Source organism: Drosophila pseudoobscura, chromosome X (genome assembly GCF_009870125.1).
Source record: "Drosophila pseudoobscura strain MV-25-SWS-2005 chromosome X, UCI_Dpse_MV25, whole genome shotgun sequence".
Taxonomy (NCBI): Eukaryota; Metazoa; Arthropoda; class Insecta; order Diptera; family Drosophilidae; genus Drosophila; species Drosophila pseudoobscura.
In genome coordinates this window covers 3,188,211-3,208,765 of record NC_046683.1, presented here as the reverse complement: position 1 = coordinate 3,208,765, position 20,555 = coordinate 3,188,211, and the positions used below count along the sequence as shown (strand labels likewise).

The window sequence follows — 20,555 nt, the reverse complement described above, 5'->3', positions numbered from 1 at the left end:
TCGACAGACATGCCAGCTTCGATTTGCCACAAACAAGTATGGCCTTTGGGTGGTCTTTTCTGATTACGATGTGGCTCCAGCCCTCTCAGGCGGTAGCCCGATTATTTTCACAGAGCACAAAACAAAAACAAAAAAAAGGTGGATATTTATCCAAATCCAAAAGCAAAACAGTTTGGGTGTTTTTTTTTTTCTCAGCACTGGAATACTTGAAATTTATTTATTTAGAACACATTTCCACATTTGCTGCGAATTTAGGTCGATTTATTATGTTTGCTACAAGTTTCCGTTGCAGTCGACGGGTTGTGTTGTTGTCAGAGGCACGCCTCGTGCAAGCAATCTGCCAATGTGTATCTGTAAGAGGCGGGAAAATGCAATTAGTCCTGTTTTAGTTGGTGTCCGTGCAGCTCGTACTAACCTTATAATAAGTATCAAGCAGTCCACAACATCGGGCGGCGGTGCTTCCTTAGCGAAGCCTTCTGGCCTCACGTTCAGACTCCAACAGGGTGAGGATGTCGCCCTCGCGGACGGGTCCCTTCACGTTGCGGATAATCTGACGGTTCTGCTCCCCAAGGAACTCCACTTTGACCTGTGTACACTGGCCCTGAGAGCCGGTGCGGCCGAGAACTTTCATCACGCGAGCCCAAACAACTGGTTTGTCCATGGTTATTCCTGAATTTCTTCGATTCGCCGCAGAGACTTCACGTGTAGTTGCTCTTCAATAGGCAGCCACAAGCAAAAAGGAAGTAGGGTGGTTATCGGGCCGAGTACGTCAAGTTGGCTGCGCTGCGTGGCGATAGACGATTGGCTGGGCAGTGCTGCAAGTGGCAAATGGTTTGAGTAAAATCAACTAAAAGTGGTCACAGCCTTGACAAAAATATGGAGATATGTTAAACTTAATTTTACAGTGAGTTTTTGAGGCTGATTTAATTGTTATTTGGTAAATTATTTAAAATTATTGAAAATTTTGACAGCCTGGGAGTTTTACAGCACTGCTTTGAAACAAGAGCTGTCGCCTGCGAGAAAAAAGAACAATGTTTGCTGACATTTGCCATGAATGGTTGATTAAAGTATGCCAAATTACCAGACAAATTAATTAAGGGCTAGTTTCAGTCAATCGGATTCAGGTGCGGAGCCTTTAGAGAATATTGACACCGCAAATCAAACCATTGGCGGCATTCGGCAGGAATGGCTGACAACCCTAGACGTGGCACCACGTAGCCATTTGACAGTGAAAGTCGGCTGGCTTCGTGCTGCCTTCGGCTTGTTGCTTACCATCTCTTCATCACTCTGCCAATTTTTCCCGAGCACGACGGTTGTCTGAGAGCGTGCTTTTATATTTTATATTTCCGTTCCTCTCGAGCACAAGTGAAAAGCATCAGACAAACCATGAAGAATCTGATGTTCTTAATGCTGATGGTCCTTCCCATCGTCATTTGCACCTTCTCAGCACGTAAGTACACAAATCTCGGCCATGCAGCCGCAGCCGCAGCCACAGCCACCTTTTGGCCGAAGGGCCGGGGGCGCATACGTGGCACTGCCTCTGTCGCTGCTAGGTGCTAGGTGGCCGCCAGGTTTCCAGCCAGGAGCAGCTTCATCTGACGATGTGACCGAGTGGGCGCTAATTTTGACCTTCCTTGGCTCATGGCCACCAAAAGTGTTGAGTTGGCATTGCCTTCCGCCTCATAGTCTCGGCCTACCTCCCTCTCACTCTCACTCGTACTCATGTCGCTGCATGTATGTGGCTCTCTCTTCCTTGGATAGCAAACAAATTCGGAGCCTATGCCGCGGAAGCTGTTGAGGACGATCTGGTGGATGTGGACAGCGAAGAGGGAGCCGTGACTGGTGAAGATGCCGATGCCGACGAAGACACAGACAAGGAGAGCAGCGCGTCGCCGAACGCGGACACTTATTTGTTGTTCACCAAACCTCTGTACACGCCCGGTCAGCAGCTGGATCTGCCCGGTGGCAAGCCCGTGGAATTCCTGATCGGCTTCACCAACAAGGGCGCCGAGGAGTTTGTGATCGAGACGGTCGAGGCCTCATTCCGTTATCCCATGGACTTCAACTACTTCATCCAGAACTTCTCGGCGGTGGCCTACAATCGTGAGGTGAAGCCCGGCTTCGAGTCGACCGTTTCGTACACGTTTTTGCCATCGGATCAGTTTGCTGGACGTCCATTCGGACTGAACATTGCCCTGGCCTATCGGGATGCCAACGGCATTCAGTACAACGAGGCTGTCTTCAACGAGACCGTTCTTATCTCCGAGGTCGATGAAGGACTCGACGGTGAGACCTTCTTCTTGTATGTCCTCCTGGCCGGCATTGTGGTCCTGCTCCTGGTCATTGGCCAGCAGTATTTGCTGGGCAGCTCAGGCAAGCGCAAGCGTGCCGCTGCCAAGAAGGTCATCGAAACTGGAACAGCCAACGACAGCACCATCGACTACGACTGGGTCCCGCAGGAGACGCTGCGTGCTTTGCGTAAGTTCGCATTTATAGATAGACCTCTTTCCGCAGATTTTAATTTTTTGTTCCACAGAGAAATCGCCTCCCAAGTCGAAGACGCCAAAGACCTCGCCCAAGCCGGGAAAGCAGACCAGTCCCAAGGCGGCCAGCCAACAAAGTCCCAAGCAGCGCAAGGTGAAGCGTTCCGCGGGCGATGACTAAATGCAAAGACTGGGCTCCAGGACAGAACAACCGAGTTCGACCAACAACTCCAACTGAAACAACACCAGCAACAATCCCCCCATTTCATCCTGTAGGGAGCAAAGCATTAAGTTTCCCAACTATTTACGAGTAGAGATATATATCATTTTCGGTCATATATAGAAATATTATCATTATTTTTTTTTTCGTTTTTCGAGAGATTGTTAGTGTTAATTCAAGAAAAAAGTAACTACAGCAAAATGAAAACAGTCCATGAGTTCCATAGAGTTTCCACAAAGTGAATTTGATTATTTCCAAACTATTTCTGCACATACTCCAGCAACCACAGCAACAAAAGAAAGGAAAACTTATAAAAAGTGTTTAGATAACTTTCTTGTGAATTGTCTTCGTTTGTAGAAGACACGTTAGAGAGGTACAGATAGACATTTAGAGAATGATTGTAGGGGAGAGCAATGTTTAAGTAAAACTATAAGAAAACAAAGATAGAAAGAAAAATTGAAGAATAAATAGAAACCTTCCAATTGTACGATAAATTAAGCCCATATTATTATATCATTATTAATTGTTTGTTCTTATTCTGCTTCAATTTCTGATCTTGACCGTCGATTCTTTTTCTGTTAGAACTAAATATGTTGAAGTGTTTTTTTTTATACAGAGAAGTCGTTTTTATTCGGCGGATGAATAAAAAGAAACTTTCTTAAAAAAATCAATAAAATATGCCATTTTTATTCAGCTTTTCTAATTTTTTTTAGGTCGACAGATTCCAATAATAGCTAATCTGCGAGGCAGGTATGGTCATTATACCCGATGCTCGAAAAGAGTATATGGGTGTATTAGGTTTGTGGGGAAAAAACATACATATTCTTGATCAGATCAATAGCAGCGACGATATAGCGATTTCTGTCTGTTCGGCCGTCTGCTCACCCGTCTGTTAGTCTTGTTTGACTCCTAGTGTTGTCCAGTTTGTTTCAAAATTTCGCACTCCCCTGTCTGCCCCTACAAAGGATCTACAAAATCTAGCAGCTTGACGAATCTGTATCAGATCTGATCAATAGTATAGCCATAAGAAACAATTGAAAATGCATCGGAAACGCAAAGCCTTCTATTCGCTTACTCATTCTCTCTCTCTCTCACACACACTCTCCCTCGTGCACTGTGTGTGCTCTGGTGTTGGTGTAAAAATAGAGAGAAAGATAGATTTAAACAAAGAATTGCAAAGAAAAATGGAAACAGATCAAATCTAGCATATATGTACAAATCTTCCAAACGGTTCGACCGATTATTATTAAATGTTTTTTTCGCGAACAGCGATACCAAAAGACATACAATATATTGTGTAGGTAACATAAATCATAAGCTCACATATGTACATACATACTGACTGAATATCGGGTATAAATGTGGGGCCGAGGCAAGGACCGCGTTTATTTTCGTACCGTGTTGGGTCGTGTCGAAAAATATCGTGAACATGCCCATCTCTAATGTGTGCATATATTCACGACGCAGCAACGGCCATTGCTGCCGCTCTCACATACATACATATAAATGCACGTACTTTAAAGTTTTTGTGTGCGCGCAGAGTAGAGACCAGCAGCTCTGACCAGAAAAAACCGATGGTATTGTGGACATTTTTTGAAAATTTCAGGTTTGCCGATATTGGTAGCATGAGGGCAGATTGTGATAAAATTTATAATGTTATATTTTAGGTAAAAATTAAAATAAAGCCATATTTTTAGCTTATTTCTTTCGATTGTAGCCATTTTCAACGTTTTTTTTCTAATCTAGCTTTAATGACTCTGAAGTTCTGGCAGCACTGTTTCTGAGGCGACGGGCGCAGCTGCGCAGTTAAAAAAATCGAATTATGGTACCGGCAGAGGACGTCGACTGCGGGCTGCTTAACTTATAAATAGGACGACGTCAGCTGCTTCTCATCAGTCCTCAAATTTTTTTTGGACTGTTCGGACACAATGCTCCCTCTTCTACTTTATAAGAATTTATTCTTACTTATCGTGTACAATTTGGTGGTGCGGTGGTTGCCGTCGGCGTGTTGCGGTGGTAGCCGTCGGCGTGTTGAGGTGGTTGCCGTCGGCGTGTTGCGGTGGTTGCCGTCGGCGTGTTGCGGTGGTTGCCGTCGGCGTGTTGCGGTGGTTGCCGTCGGCGTGTTGCGGTGGTTGCCGTCGGCGTGTTGCGGTTGTTGCCGTCGGCGTGTTGCAGTGGTGTTGCCCATTCCCATACAAACACATATACATACATACATTGCGGCAAAGCAGAGGATCAGCCATTTTGACGCGGCTGCGTCGCCGACTGCTGCTTTTCCTATATACATATAGAAGGCCGGCGCCAAGCGCTCTCGGACCAATTCCTTTTTCTCTTATAGCTATTTTTCTAGTAATTGTTCTTATATCTATTGACTAAACTGAATCTTCTTCAGTTTGTCCGGAAGTATTTGAATAAATTGAAATACAATTATCTGGCGGCGGCCGCCACCCAGGTTGGGGAATTTGTGTTCTCTGGGCCAGTGATGCCAGATTTTGAGCATCAAAAAATATGCTAGATGCAAGTCGAGCAAATCAATAAGGAACTCTGTCAAGTACGTGTACTTTTTGGTATCAATGTTTTTTTGAATATCCGCATGGCCGAGCGTATTCGTCTTGAACAGCATGCGTTTCACCACCGCTCTATTGCGACTGGTCAAACTTTTGTCTTTGTCCACATCTGTGATCAGCCAACTCTGATGCTTGGACCATGAGTAGCTAAGCAAGCAACTAAGCTCTTTATTTTCTCCAGTGCCGCATTTGTAGTTTCCAGCTGTCTTTTCTTGGATTCTACTTCCACCTGGCTGGAGACAAGAGCTGCCGCAGTTTTTCTTGTCTGGACATTCAGCTCAGCTCACCACCCAGGTTGGGGAATTTGTGTTCTCTGGGCCAGTGATGCCAGATTTTGAGCATCAAAAAATATGCTAGATGCAAGTCGAGCAAATCAATAAGGAACTCTGTCAAGTACGTGTACTTTTTGGTATCAATGTTTTTTTGAATATCCGCATGGCCGAGCGTATTCGTCTTGAACAGCATGCGTTTCACCACCGCTCTATTGCGACTGGTCAAACTTTTGTCTTTGTCCACATCTGTGATCAGCCAACTCTGATGCTTGGACCATGAGTAGCTAAGCAAGCAACTAAGCTCTTTATTTTCTCCAGTGCCGCATTTGTAGTTTCCAGCTGTCTTTTCTTGGATTCTACTTCCACCTGGCTGGAGACAAGAGCTGCCGCAGTTTTTCTTGTCTGGACATTCAGCTCAGCTCACCACCCAGGTTGGGGAATTTGTGTTCTCTGGGCCAGTGATGCCAGATTTTGAGCATCAAAAAATATGCTAGATGCAAGTCGAGCAAATCAATAAGGAACTCTGTCAAGTACGTGTACTTTTTGGTATCAATGTTTTTTTGAATATCCGCATGGCCGAGCGTATTCGTCTTGAACAGCATGCGTTTCACCACCGCTCTATTGCGACTGGTCAAACTTTTGTCTTTGTCCACATCTGTGATCAGCCAACTCTGATGCTTGGACCATGAGTAGCTAAGCAAGCAACTAAGCTCTTTATTTTCTCCAGTGCCGCATTTGTAGTTTCCAGCTGTCTTTTCTTGGATTCTACTTCCACCTGGCTGGAGACAAGAGCTGCCGCAGTTTTTCTTGTCTGGACATTCAGCTCAGCTCACCACCCAGGTTGGGGAATTTGTGTTCTCTGGGCCAGTGATGCCAGATTTTGAGCATCAAAAAATATGCTAGATGCAAGTCGAGCAAATCAATAAGAAACTCTGTCAAGTACGTGTACTTTTTGGTATCAATGTTTTTTTTGAATATCCGCATGGCCGAGCGTATTCGTCTTGAACAGCATGCGTTTCACCACCGCTCTATTGCGACTGGTCAAACTTTTGTCTTTGTCCACATCTGTGATCAGCCAACTCTGATGCTTGGACCATGAGTAGCTAAGCAAGCAACTAAGCTCTTTATTTTCTCCAGTGCCGCATTTGTAGTTTCCAGCTGTCTTTTCTTGGATTCTACTTCCACCTGGCTGGAGACAAGAGCTGCCGCAGTTTTTCTTGTCTGGACATTCAGCTCAGCTCACCACCCAGGTTGGGGAATTTGTGTTCTCTGGGCCAGTGATGCCAGATTTTGAGCATCAAAAAATATGCTAGATGCAAGTCGAGCAAATCAATAAGAAACTCTGTCAAGTACGTGTACTTTTTGGTCTCAATGTTTTTTTTGAATATCCGCATGGCCGAGCGTATTCGTCTTGAACAGCATGCGTTTCACCACCGCTCTATTGCGACTGGTCAAACTTTTGTCTTTGTCCACATCTGTGATCAGCCAACTCTGATGCTTGGACCATGAGTAGCTAAGCAAGCAACTAAGCTCTTTATTTTCTCCAGTGCCGCATTTGTAGTTTCCAGCTGTCTTTTCTTGGATTCTACTTCCACCTGGCTGGAGACAAGAGCTGCCGCAGTTTTTCTTGTCTGGACATTCAGCTCAGCTCACCACCCAGGTTGGGGAATTTGTGTTCTCTGGGCCAGTGATGCCAGATTTTGAGCATCAAAAAATATGCTAGATGCAAGTCGAGCAAATCAATAAGGAACTCTGTCAAGTACGTGTACTTTTTGGTATCAATGTTTTTTTGAATATCCGCATGGCCGAGCGTATTCGTCTTGAACAGCATGCGTTTCACCACCGCTCTATTGCGACTGGTCAAACTTTTGTCTTTGTCCACATCTGTGATCAGCCAACTCTGATGCTTGGACCATGAGTAGCTAAGCAAGCAACTAAGCTCTTTATTTTCTCCAGTGCCGCATTTGTAGTTTCCAGCTGTCTTTTCTTGGATTCTACTTCCACCTGGCTGGAGACAAGAGCTGCCGCAGTTTTTCTTGTCTGGACATTCAGCTCAGCTCACCACCCAGGTTGGGGAATTTGTGTTCTCTGGGCCAGTGATGCCAGATTTTGAGCATCAAAAAATATGCTAGATGCAAGTCGAGCAAATCAATAAGGAACTCTGTCAAGTACGTGTACTTTTTGGTATCAATGTTTTTTTGAATATCCGCATGGCCGAGCGTATTCGTCTTGAACAGCATGCGTTTCACCACCGCTCTATTGCGACTGGTCAAACTTTTGTCTTTGTCCACATCTGTGATCAGCCAACTCTGATGCTTGGACCATGAGTAGCTAAGCAAGCAACTAAGCTCTTTATTTTCTCCAGTGCCGCATTTGTAGTTTCCAGCTGTCTTTTCTTGGATTCTACTTCCACCTGGCTGGAGACAAGAGCTGCCGCAGTTTTTCTTGTCTGGACATTCAGCTCAGCTCACCACCCAGGTTGGGGAATTTGTGTTCTCTGGGCCAGTGATGCCAGATTTTGAGCATCAAAAAATATGCTAGATGCAAGTCGAGCAAATCAATAAGGAACTCTGTCAAGTACGTGTACTTTTTGGTATCAATGTTTTTTTGAATATCCGCATGGCCGAGCGTATTCGTCTTGAACAGCATGCGTTTCACCACCGCTCTATTGCGACTGGTCAAACTTTTGTCTTTGTCCACATCTGTGATCAGCCAACTCTGATGCTTGGACCATGAGTAGCTAAGCAAGCAACTAAGCTCTTTATTTTCTCCAGTGCCGCATTTGTAGTTTCCAGCTGTCTTTTCTTGGATTCTACTTCCACCTGGCTGGAGACAAGAGCTGCCGCAGTTTTTCTTGTCTGGACATTCAGCTCAGCTCACCACCCAGGTTGGGGAATTTGTGTTCTCTGGGCCAGTGATGCCAGATTTTGAGCATCAAAAAATATGCTAGATGCAAGTCGAGCAAATCAATAAGAAACTCTGTCAAGTACGTGTACTTTTTGGTATCAATGTTTTTTTTGAATATCCGCATGGCCGAGCGTATTCGTCTTGAACAGCATGCGTTTCACCACCGCTCTATTGCGACTGGTCAAACTTTTGTCTTTGTCCACATCTGTGATCAGCCAACTCTGATGCTTGGACCATGAGTAGCTAAGCAAGCAACTAAGCTCTTTATTTTCTCCAGTGCCGCATTTGTAGTTTCCAGCTGTCTTTTCTTGGATTCTACTTCCACCTGGCTGGAGACAAGAGCTGCCGCAGTTTTTCTTGTCTGGACATTCAGCTCAGCTCACCACCCAGGTTGGGGAATTTGTGTTCTCTGGGCCAGTGATGCCAGATTTTGAGCATCAAAAAATATGCTAGATGCAAGTCGAGCAAATCAATAAGAAACTCTGTCAAGTACGTGTACTTTTTGGTCTCAATGTTTTTTTTGAATATCCGCATGGCCGAGCGTATTCGTCTTGAACAGCATGCGTTTCACCACCGCTCTATTGCGACTGGTCAAACTTTTGTCTTTGTCCACATCTGTGATCAGCCAACTCTGATGCTTGGACCATGAGTAGCTAAGCAAGTAGCTATTTTCTCCAGTGCCGCATTTGTAGTTTCCAGCTGTCTTTTCTTGGATTCTACTTCCGCCTGGCTGGAGACAAGAGCTGCTGCAGTTTTTCTTGTCTGGACATTCAGCTCAGCGATCTTCTCCTCCAACTTGGAGTATGCTGGCTTTTTCCTAGGAGTCTAACACCTGCTGTTTCTACTCTGAACGGCTAAACATAAGGCATTCCTTCAGACTCCCAGATCATTGCAGTGTCTTTCAAGCGGAAGTCATAGCAATCAGGGAGGCACTAGACTGCCTACAAGCGGCTGCCGTCACGGCAACCAAGCTAAACATTTATAGCGACAGCCAAGCTGCGATCAAATCGCTAAGCGCGATTTCCTCGAACTCGGCCACCGTGGCAGACTGCCGCAAATCTCTACACGAGATGGCTCAGCAATTTGCTATTAGCCTAATTTGGGTCCCGGGCCACCGGGACATCGAGGGCAACTGTATAGCGGACGAGCTGGCCAGATCTGGCACTACAATCCCCCTTCTCCAAGACAAGGAGGATATCTGTATGCCAATGGCCACCTGTAAGCTCATCATAAGCAATACAAGCGACTAAAAAACGATATGTGGCAAACAGTGCCACGATGTCGCACAACTCGGCAAACATGGCCGACCATGGACATGAAGCGCACCTCCGAGCTCCTCAAGTTAAGCAGGAAAAGGTGCAGCGTAGTCACTCGTTCCCTCACGGGACACTGGCTAATAGGCACCCACGCTAACAGGCTGGGGGCCCCACATAACGATTTTTGTCGCAGCTGTAGAGACGAGGAAGAGGAGGAGACAGTGGAACATCTGTTCTGCTCCTGCCCGGCTCTCAGCAGAAGAAGGCTACAACACCTGGGCTCAGCCTTTCTACACGACATCTCAGAGATGTCCAAACTATGTCCCAGAAGGATAGCGAACTTTGTGAGAGCATCTGGATGGGATAATTGCTGACAGGAAGTCTCACAACGCAGGAAGGAAGTGATCCTATGCGGTATCACAACGGGCCGAAACCGGCCTAAGTGTGACGGGCTCCGAGCGAGCCCGGCAGCCGCCTCAACCTAACCTAACCTAACACCTGCTGTTGCGGATACTACTGCTTTTCCTATATGTAAAAGGCCGGCGCGAAGCGCTCCCGGACCAATTCCTTTTTCTCTTATAATTATTTTTCTAATAATTGTTCTTATATCTATTGACTAAACTGAATCTTCTTCAGTTTGTCCAGAAGTATTTGAATAAATTGAAATACAATTATCTGGCGGCGGCCGCCACCCAGGTTGGGGAATTTGTGTTCTCTGGGCCAGTGATGCCAGATTTTGAGCATCAAAAAATATGCTAGATGCAAGTCGAGCAAATCAATAAGAAACTCTGTCAAGTACGTGTACTTTTTGGTATCAATGTTTTTTTGAATATCCGCACAAGCTGACGGCGTGTGGACTCATGGTCCAAGCATCAGAGTTGGCTGATCACAGATGTGGACAAAGACAAAAGTTTGACGCAATAGAGCGGTGGTGAAACGCATGCTGTTCAAGACGAATACGCTCGGTCAGTCGCTGACATCTCGAACTGTGTCATGAAAAAGCTAATTGTTGTGCCATCCAAGCTAGGTGTAGCGAAATTCGGTTTGGCTGTTGTCATGTCGTTATCAGGAACACCAAATTCCAATTGACGGAATCGGTCATCTATTTAACTATTTTGTTTAGGCATTGCTTAAGTCGAAAAAAAGCCAGGACTAAAAACTGGCAAATCTTGTAGAAAATTTCCATGGCCTAAAATTATGTGGGCAGAACTAAGGGTTTTAGTTGGCCAGAATTTTTCAACGGAATCTCTGAATTGAGCAACGACTATCCTTTTCTCTTTTTTTGTTTGGCCTATATCGCTAAAACCTATTTTTAGACAAGATCCAATAAAAGCAAGTATTTAGAAAAAGGCAGTTAAGTAAAAAATTGATTCCTAAAAAGTATAAAATTATGTGGGTATGGCTAAATGTTCTATCTAGCTAATAATATTCGACGGAACATCAAAATTTAGCAATATGATTTACATTTCATTACGGAGAACGATTAACCTATTATAAGCCAAGGGGGTGTTTCAATTTTCCACCGAAAATAATAAAAATTTAATAATTTTAGCGCAGTTCAGGTGAAAGTTAACGTTGTTATTGTTAAGTTTAGATGAAATCGTTAATATTTTCCGACATTTTCCTCAAGAAGTTGAACTATTTTAATAGAGGGGGCTTTAGTGGGTTAAGACGCTGCCACCTCTGTTCGACGGTTAAATTCGAGTGGAGTCTGCAGCTACAAGCTGAGCACAGGCGCACAGCGTCTACACAGAATTGCAAAGAAAAATGGAAACAGATCAAATCTAGCATATATGTACAAATCTTCCAAACGGTTCGACCGATTATTATTAAATGTTTTTTTCGCGAACAGCGATACCAAAAGACATACAATATATTGTGTAGGTAACATAAATCATAAGCTCACATATGTACATACATACTGACTGAATATCGGGTATAAATGTGGGGCCGAGGCAAGGACCGCGTTTATTTTCGTACCGTGTTGGGTCGTGTCGAAAAATATCGTGAACATGCCCATCTCTAATGTGTGCATATATTCACGACGCAGCAACGGCCATTGCTGCCGCTCTCACATACATACATATAAATGCACGTACTTTAAAGTTTTTGTGTGCGCGCAGAGTAGAGACCAGCAGCTCTGACCAGAAAAAACCGATGGTATTGTGGACATTTTTTGAAAATTTCAGGTTTGCCGATATTGGTAGCATGAGGGCAGATTGTGATAAAATTTATAATGTTATATTTTGGGTAAAAATTAAAATAAAGCCATATTTTTAGCTTATTTCTTTCGATTGTAGCCATTTTCAACGTTTTTTTTCTAATCTAGCTTTAATGACTCTGAAGTTCTGGCAGCACTGTTTCTGAGGCGACGGGCGCAGCTGCGCAGTTAAAAAAATCGAATTATGGTACCGGCAGAGGACGTCGACTGCGGGCTGCTTAACTTATAAATAGGACGACGTCAGCTGCTTCTCATCAGTCCTCAAATTTTTTTTGGACTGTTCGGACACAATGCTCCCTCTTCTACTATATAAGAATTTATTCTTACTTATCGTGTACAATTTATAAGGAAATTTTGCACGCTAAGATGGAGGTTTTCGGTCGTGCAGTTGGCATGTTGCGGTGGTTGCCGTCGGCGTGTTGCGGTGGTTGCCGTCGGCGTGTTGCGGTGGTTGCCGTCGGCGTGTTGCGGTGGTTGCCGTCGGCGTGTTGCGGTGGTTGCCGTCGGCGTGTTGCGGTTGTTGCCGTCGGCGTGTTGCAGTGGTGTTGCCCATTCCCATACAAACACATATACATACATACATTGCGGCAAAGCAGAGGATCAGCCATTTTGACGCGGCTGCGTCGCCGACTGCTGCTTTTCCTATATACATATAGAAGGCCGGCGCCAAGCGCTCTCGGACCAATTCCTTTTTCTCTTATAGCTATTTTTCTAGTAATTGTTCTTATATCTATTGACTAAACTGAATCTTCTTCAGTTTGTCCGGAAGTATTTGAATAAATTGAAATACAATTATCTGGCGGCGGCCGCCACCCAGGTTGGGGAATTTGTGTTCTCTGGGCCAGTGATGCCAGATTTTGAGCATCAAAAAATATGCTAGATGCAAGTCGAGCAAATCAATAAGGAACTCTGTCAAGTACGTGTACTTTTTGGTCTCAATGTTTTTTTGAATATCCGCACAAGCTGACGGCGTGTGGACTCATGGTCCAAGCATCAGAGTTGGCTGATCACAGATGTGGACAAAGACAAAAGTTTGACGCAATAGAGCGGTGGTGAAACGCATGCTGTTCAAGACGAATACGCTCGGTCAGTCGCTGACATCTCGAACTGTGTCATGAAAAAGCTAATTGTTGTGCCATCCAAGCTAGGTGTAGCGAAATTCGGTTTGGCTGTTGTCATGTCGTTATCAGGAACACCAAATTCCAATTGACGGAATCGGTCATCTATTTAACTATTTTGTTTAGGCATTGCTTAAGTCGAAAAAAAGCCAGGACTAAAAACTGGCAAATCTTGTAGAAAATTTCCATGGCCTAAAATTATGTGGGCAGAACTAAGGGTTTTAGTTGGCCATTTTCAACGGAATCTCTGAATTGAGCAACGACTATCCTTTTCTCTTTTTTTGTTTGGCCTATATCGCTAAAACCTATTTTTAGACAAGATCCAATAAAAGCAAGTATTTAGAAAAAGGCAGTTAAGTAAAAAATTGATTCCTAAAAAGTATAAAATTATGTGGGTATGGCTAAATGTTCTATCTAGCTAATAATATTCGACGGAACATCAAAATTTAGCAATATGATTTACATTTCATTACGGAGAACGATTAACCTATTATAAGCCAAGGGGGTGTTTCAATTTTCCACCGAAAATAATAAAAATTTAATAATTTTAGCGCAGTTCAGGTGAAAGTTAACGTTGTTATTTTTAAGTTTAGATGAAATCGTTAATATTTTCCGACATTTTCCTCAAGAAGTTGAACTATTTTAATAGAGGGGGCTTTAGTGGGTTAAGACGCTGCCACCGCTGTTCGACGGTTATTCTGTGCTTCCCACCGTCTTCGCATTTACAGTTAAATTCGAGTGGAGGCTGCAGCTACAAGCTGAGCACAGGCGCACAGCGTCTACGCAACCACCGCAATGGCCTCCGCGTTCTCCCTCCTGGCCGCTGCCTTTTACTCCTTGGCCACCATGCATTTGCAAATATGTTTCAAAGTATATATATAATAAAATGGCTTGTAAACACATCTGAAATGCAAAAAAAAAAAATAAATTTAACGGAACATTTGATGTACTTGATAAATTACTTTGGTTGTTTTTTGCCAAAATGTGTTGTTTTTTTAATTGGCAATAGTTCGCGCGGAAGGGGTTAAACCGATAGCGATAAAAACACATTCAACCAAACAACAAAGCAACAAGTGCTGAAAAGTGAATTGTTAACTGTTTAACGGTTGAACAGTTTTTAAAAAAAGTGAAAATGGATCCATTTGGAAAGCAAAAGTGATCTTTTAATTTGCACGCAACGGGAAATCTATCACTTAGGTGAATGACTTCCGAGCCGACGGTCTCACTCTTTTGTATACTTACGAGTATACTAGCCACTGTTCCGGTGACAAGAGATTGGCGCTTGGGGAGTTGAAGTAGGCGTTGCCGTTTCAACTAGACGGCGGTCATGCTGCTCAAAGGAATACTTAGACGGCCATTAGAAGCCATTGGTCAGGCGGTTAAGTGTTGCACTACAGCCGGCTATAGTCTACGATCAGGCCGTAGTAAGGACGAAGGCTCTTGAAGGGAAAAACCGCAAAAGATTGATCGATCCGCCAGTCCCTCAGTTCGTGTGGAATTACGTATATCTATTCAAGAGTGTTAGAAATAACTTCTTGAAACATGACATAATTACACCAGTCGAAAAAGCGACATGGAAAGTCATTGAAAAGTTTTATGATGTCGATTCATTAAACTCTTTTCGCTTACAAAAAAGCACATCAATCCGAAAAGATTTGATTACCTGAAACCCAATTTGGCGGTCAATATATTTTCGAATATGGTCAGCACAGGAATTCAAATATTTGCTGATCGTGGCACTTTTGAAGACGAGGAAGCAACCATTGCTGCGTCAATGTTTTTAAAAATTATGAGCGATGGCTACGATGAACAATACATATTTCCGTGAATTTCCATATGAATTCGTATGTATGCTATTTGGAAAAGATTAAATTCGGCGCCAATAATAAACCAAAACAGATTCCAAAACCAGTTTCCTGGAAAGGCTGATTGAAACTTGTAAAAGAATCAATCATATTTCAAAAGATCTTTTGGAGATAAAATATATTGAGCAAAAAATACCAGGGGTTCCAATGAAAATTCCCTGGAAGAATATTTTGATAGTCTAAATTGCAAAATTGGGTGGCAATACCTGCCTCTAGAAATACCTGAAAAGGTAAATTTTGAGGATGGCTTTTGTGAATAGAAAATATTAACAAAATGTTAAAAAGCGCACAGCCCCCTTAAATTTATAAAAACAAGCCAATTGCTGCAGAAATAAAGGCTGTCCGATTTACCATCTTTTTCATTATTGAAAAAGAAAAGATTGCTGATGAGGAAGAGTGGTGTCTTCCGAAACAGTCTCAATATGTATTATAGGATTTTAAATCTTTATTTACTCCGTATAACCAGTCGAATCCAAAAGTTCACAAAATTGGCTCGACTTTAAAATAAAGTTAACTTACCTCTCTGTTACCACTCATTTTCTTGTACATTTTGTTGACCTTTTATATTTAAACCTTGTTTTAAACACAACCCAATAGAAAAGAGTTCCTTAAATACGCATATCTTGTAGAAAATTGATCTATCAGTCGGAGAAAATAATGTGTTCCGGCATGGAAGTCTTAGCTAGCTAGTAATATTCGACGGAATACCAAAATTGAGGAATAACATATGTATAATACAACTTAAATTCGTCAGTATATTTATGGTATATTTTTAAAATGAGATGGTATATTTTAGTACATTTCTGAGGGTCGGACGGTATATTTTAACGATAAATTGCGTTTACACTGCTTCATGATGGAATTATACAAGGTGGTCTCGGCGGCAAAAAGCCGTCCCTTAACGTATGCTAGCAATAAGTGCGAGTGAAAGGCACATAATATAGTGAGTGTGTTTTATGCAGCCATTCATAATTTTGCTTCACCATTTTTAGCGATATTAAAATGTTATTTTACACAATATATGAATATTACTTCTAATTCTTTGATATTTTTTTTTATATGATAAAATATGCAAAATGTAATTTTGTTGTTGTCGGGACATAAGGGTTAAGAATATATAAAAAAAAATTCGTCCGTGAACAACATTCGGCATCAACAAGCCAGCATGCACTGACGATAAAGGACAACACGAACGAACTTCGGCTCCCGACGAGACCACATCGTATAATTCCATCCTGCACTGCTTGCAGCCCCCATTTGTAAACGGTTCGGTTCAGTCTAAGCCCAAGCCTCAGTCGCAGAGCTACTTTTCACAGAGCAGCCCAAGCCCCAGGGAAGGAATTTTTTTTTGCGCGTAACCTCTCAAAACGTGTTAAATTTTCAAAATCTCAGAAGTCAACGGTGTACAGAAAACAGCTGAACGCGTGAAAGCAACTAAAAATATTTTTGTTTTGGTTTTGTGCTAATCCAAGAAATTGAATTTCGAACATTTCGAAAGCGAGGTTTTGGCAATTGAGCGACAAGTTTTGAATTCCAAATTTAAATTAACCGCCAACATAACTCTATCCAAATCCTTGCCTGAGTGCAGTTCTGTGTGTGAGCCTTAAAATCCAGATTACTGGTCGAATAACAACGCATCTCACAGGAGCAGCCAATACAGTGGAACGGAGAGCGAGACAGTGAAAGCACCGCAGCAAAAGGTGAGCTCTAGCCACTTCAGCAGATGGCCAAAAAGAAGATCGACAGATAAACGCCTGCATATTGTGTGCCACTATTTCGTACTATTTCTCCGAGAGTTATTCCTTCCTTTAGTTACAATCTACGTGCAAGTAGTGGATTATCCGGGGATAGACATTTTTGCAGATCTCACAAGGAAACAAGTTCGATGTATTTAAGTATTTCTTTGAAAGAGCGACCAACGGACCAGACGGCCTAGTAGAGCTTTATAAGAAAGGAATACATTACGACTAAGGTACCAAATGAATGGTAGTTTTTCAAAATTTAGGGTTGTTTCCTTTTTCTGATTCTTTTTGACATAGGTATGTACGTATGTACATGTGTACATAATTATACATACGTAGGTATTCGTGTTCGTTCAATTTCCTTTCGTTCCACGAAATGGCTGACTGGAGTTTCTATTTCTTCGAGTTCAGGGATAGAAAATAGAATAATTATTAATTAATAATCTCTTCGGGCTTGAATTTGTAATTAGTTCGTTCTCGTTCGTGTTCTGCTACTCTTTCATCTAATGCTGGAATTATGTTTGATGCGGCATTAAATATGTATTTAAATGTAAATGTAAGAATATATATTTCTTTTACAGCCGATTAAAAAAAAAAAGTGTGTTAAACATTATTTTGGGAACACAGCCCAATGTGTGGTCGTTCTTACCAACAGATCCCTGGGATCCTTAAGCTAGTTTTAGCCTTCTGATCATCTTCGATAACCATGAACCAAAATGGACTGTAATCACTTCTCTCTCTCTATTTTGACTTTAAATATATTTTTTTTAAATTAGCTTGCATCCTTGGCTCTGAACTTTTGAACTCAGCTCTTTCATCCAGAGAACTCATCTGTATTTGGAATTTTTTAACAACATATACCAAGAGCAAAAAGATTTGAAAATTTGTGGCTTTGCATATGTGAAAATCGTTAAAACCCTTTTTAAAATATTTTTGCAGTGAATGTGTGAGTCTTTTGATTAAAGACTTCAGGTTCAGTTTTCAACAAGTGTTTGGAGCCTGGAAGCGTCGGGGTCGCCGCAAATTCAATCCGGGATATCCACTAACTCAGCTTCCCTTCAGCTTCTGCCGTTTTGCGTATGGGTGTACTCTAGCTTGTCTTTTTCAAATAATTTTCAAGCAATTTTACTTAATTGCCTTTTGCAGATAATAAATCATTTTCTTTGCAATTTGCGCTGACATCAAAAACCCGCTCTTAAGTGGAGGTCCTAACCAGAATCCAGCCCTTTCCGGGCACCCCTTGCGCCGCCCTTCCGCCCTTCCAATCAGACCTTTAGATGGCCTTAGATGGTTGCTCCTTTTTTGTGTGACGTTATCTGCTTTTTGCTAATTAACTTGGCTTGTTGCCTCTTTCCGCAAATACAGACAAAGTCATACGCACACACAGACACACAGACACTTACACACTGGGTGGCGAGAGGGAGAGGGATGGAAACAGTGGCATGGAGGAAGTTAAATAAGCAACGTTTTCAATTTCTGTGGAATTTCAAAATCTTCTTAAAATGTTTCCAAAAGGAAGGGGTTGGGTTTTCTGCCAACATCGTCTTCATGAGCAGCCGTGGCAGGTGCACGGGTGCATTGGTGTGTGTGTGTATGTGTGCGTCTAAAATTGATTGTAGTTGACATTTTGTTGTCTTCTTTCGATTTTGATTTATTTACTTGATATTTTGTATATTTTTGCACATATCACTCGCGAGTTTCTCGGAAAAACGAAGTCGAAAAGGGAAAAAGGGGGGAGAAGCTGCCACGTGGAGAGCGGCTTAAGAGTTTGTGAGAAGGTCAGGTGGCCTCTGGGTTAAGGGTTTCATTTGGCCAACTAGGCGTATGTGGAATTTCAATAAAGCCATTTCACCCGAGTCTCTTTGCCTCTTTTTCTTTCTCCTTCTCCAATATTTTCACTACGAAATTCGCTTACGTTTGCGGTTTTTCTTTTGGAATATTTTCTGTAATTTGCATAATGATATGCGGATATACGAGTTGTGTATTTAAATTTGTAGTACGTATATATATGGCAATAAATAATTCAAGCGAAATGAGATCAAACGCTGTGATGAGACACAAGGAGATGAGATTCAGTGTCAGCCGAACAAGATTTTATGAACCGAACTTCTGAAGTTCCTTAAATATTGCGGTAAGCAAAGTGGAATGGTAGTAGGAAGCACATGGAAGTAGAATGGATAAATGGGGAAGCAACCGAAGAAGAATGGCTGTTGAAGATGGAAGAGAGTAGTACATGAGGGAATCTGCTGGAGAGAAATAAAGGTCAGAGCAAAATAATGATAACAAAAGAAGGAAAAAATGTGAGAAAGAAGGAAAAAAAGAAAGAACAAAATCACAGTAGCGACTAGGAAAATGGCTACGAATAATGGCAAAAGTTTAACTAGACAAAAAAGATAAAGTAAAATCAAAAAAAGAAGAGAAAATATGTATTTTAAAAACAACAAAAACCTAACGCAGAAATAAAAAAAAGATAAAATTTAAAAAGGCTAGAACAATAAGTACAGACAGGAACAAAAGACCGGCAAGGCCGGAAGCAAAGAAGAATAAATTGTAGAAATGTTAAAGCCTTATGAAGATAGACAGAAGGGATGAGAACAATTACCAAATAGAAGAAAAGTGGAGGAGAAAGACCAGTGATCAGATACTTACCACTAGGCACTCACTATAATCTTCCACACTGTATGGAATTGAATTTGCTACCCGTCTGCGTGCCATACGAGCAAAAGAAAGTATTACAAAAAATCCTGTCTAAACATGTGCGATGACAGCATTTTCCACACCTGTAACAGGAGTGAAAAATGATAATTAAATAACAACAGAGGTAAAAGGCAGGTAGGGTGGAAGGGTGATGGGTGATGGCTGATGGGGATGGGACGTACTCCAAAATGCTATCCTAATGGACGAACTAAAGTTTAACCAAACCGAAAATTCCGACCAACAAGATGGGGCGAAGGGCGAGGAGGGGGGCGGGAATAACATAACCCGAGGGCAGGGCTCCAAGTAAAGTGGAGTAAGGCAGGATAAAGTTAACCAGAGACGACAACTTTTTTGTGCATGATGACGACAAGAGAAGACTAATGGTCGTGTACGACTCCAGACATGTGGCTGTATGTATGTATGTGCTGCTGTGGGGCACAGTAGGTGTGTGTGCCTGTATGGGTACGTGTATTGTGTGTGCGCGTGTGTGTATGACGGGCGCCTGTCAGTTGTAATGCGCTACGCAAGAAAAAAGGAAAGGAAAACAGAGAACTTGTACAGCAGGAACAAAAACTAGTGCTCCACCCATACACACGCAGTAACAGTAACAGTACTGGGGAAGAGCACCGCTATCACGGTCGAGACTGTGTCTGTGTTAGCCTGATTCCACTAACAACAGGTTCACATTCACACATAAAATCATCGGATCCACTGGGGGGATCTAATGTAATACTACCCTCTCTCACTCGACTGGAAGAGTGGAAATATATAAATATTGGAATATTTCGGATCAAACATTATCAAAACTTATTTCATACATATGTATATATTTTGGAAAGTTGCTTCCAGTAATTGTAGGTTTAAAGAATGCGGATGCTATTTACTCAACCAGGCCCCTGCAACCACATTTTTGTGTCATTCAAAGTGCACACCAAAAGTTTAATTTTGCCAATGGCACTAATTGCAAAGACATTAAAAAATAAATACAAAAACAATTAGAAACCCGCTCTCGGTTGCTTTCAAAATCTCTAATATACCTAAATCAAATTTAGTTCTTAAAAAATGTTACTGTTTTGGAAAGTTTTTTGGATTTCTCGTACATCTTCATCAAAATATTTTTAATTTTATAATAAAGACGTTGGTATCCAACGAAGAGTACCGGATCATAGAATAAACTCCGATTAGTCGTCGAAATAAGAAATACGGG

The 20,555-nt window shown here is 42.3% G+C and overlaps 3 protein-coding genes and 1 long non-coding RNA gene across 9 annotated transcripts in view; 2 read left to right on the top strand and 2 right to left on the bottom strand.

Moving 5' to 3' along the window:
• Window positions 1-179: 179 nt before the first annotated feature.
• On the bottom strand, window positions 180-757 carry RpS28b (Ribosomal protein S28b). Its single transcript, XM_001355624.4, has 2 exons — window positions 416-757; window positions 180-351 (listed from the first exon to the last, which is right to left on the bottom strand). Exon 1 carries the CDS (start codon window positions 659-661, stop codon window positions 464-466), a length of 198 nt encoding a protein of 65 aa, XP_001355660.1. The 5' UTR covers window positions 662-757; the 3' UTR covers window positions 180-351; window positions 416-463.
• Window positions 758-1,238: 481 nt separating this feature from the next.
• Window positions 1,239-3,201, top strand: l(1)G0320 (signal sequence receptor subunit 1 l(1)G0320). The gene is made up of 3 exons (XM_001355625.4): window positions 1,239-1,450; window positions 1,762-2,478; window positions 2,537-3,201. Exons 1-3 carry the CDS (start codon window positions 1,387-1,389, stop codon window positions 2,662-2,664), a joined length of 909 nt encoding a protein of 302 aa, XP_001355661.1. The 5' UTR covers window positions 1,239-1,386; the 3' UTR covers window positions 2,665-3,201.
• Window positions 3,202-11,313: 8,112 nt separating this feature from the next.
• LOC26533300 (uncharacterized) lies at window positions 11,314-15,178 on the bottom strand. 6 transcript variants are annotated; one of them, XR_004470605.1, is made up of 4 exons: window positions 14,708-15,178; window positions 14,287-14,552; window positions 13,725-13,947; window positions 11,314-11,386 (listed from the first exon to the last, which is right to left on the bottom strand). It is a non-coding gene; the product is annotated as an uncharacterized lncRNA (long non-coding RNA). The 6 variants fall into 6 exon arrangements; XR_001452652.2 differs by lacking the exon at window positions 11,314-11,386 and having other exon boundaries at window positions 13,601-13,947; window positions 14,708-14,979; window positions 15,046-15,178; XR_001452651.2 differs by lacking the exon at window positions 11,314-11,386 and having other exon boundaries at window positions 13,601-13,947; window positions 14,708-14,969; window positions 15,046-15,178.
• A 977-nt stretch (window positions 15,179-16,155) lies between these two features.
• The window catches only part of LOC4815507 (uncharacterized), a 52,811-nt gene continuing 48,411 nt past the window's right edge, over window positions 16,156-20,555 (top strand). The window contains exon 1 of the mRNA XM_001355626.4: window positions 16,156-16,609. The gene's annotated coding sequence lies outside the window, so the exon portion shown is untranslated. The remainder of the gene's footprint in view (window positions 16,610-20,555) is intronic.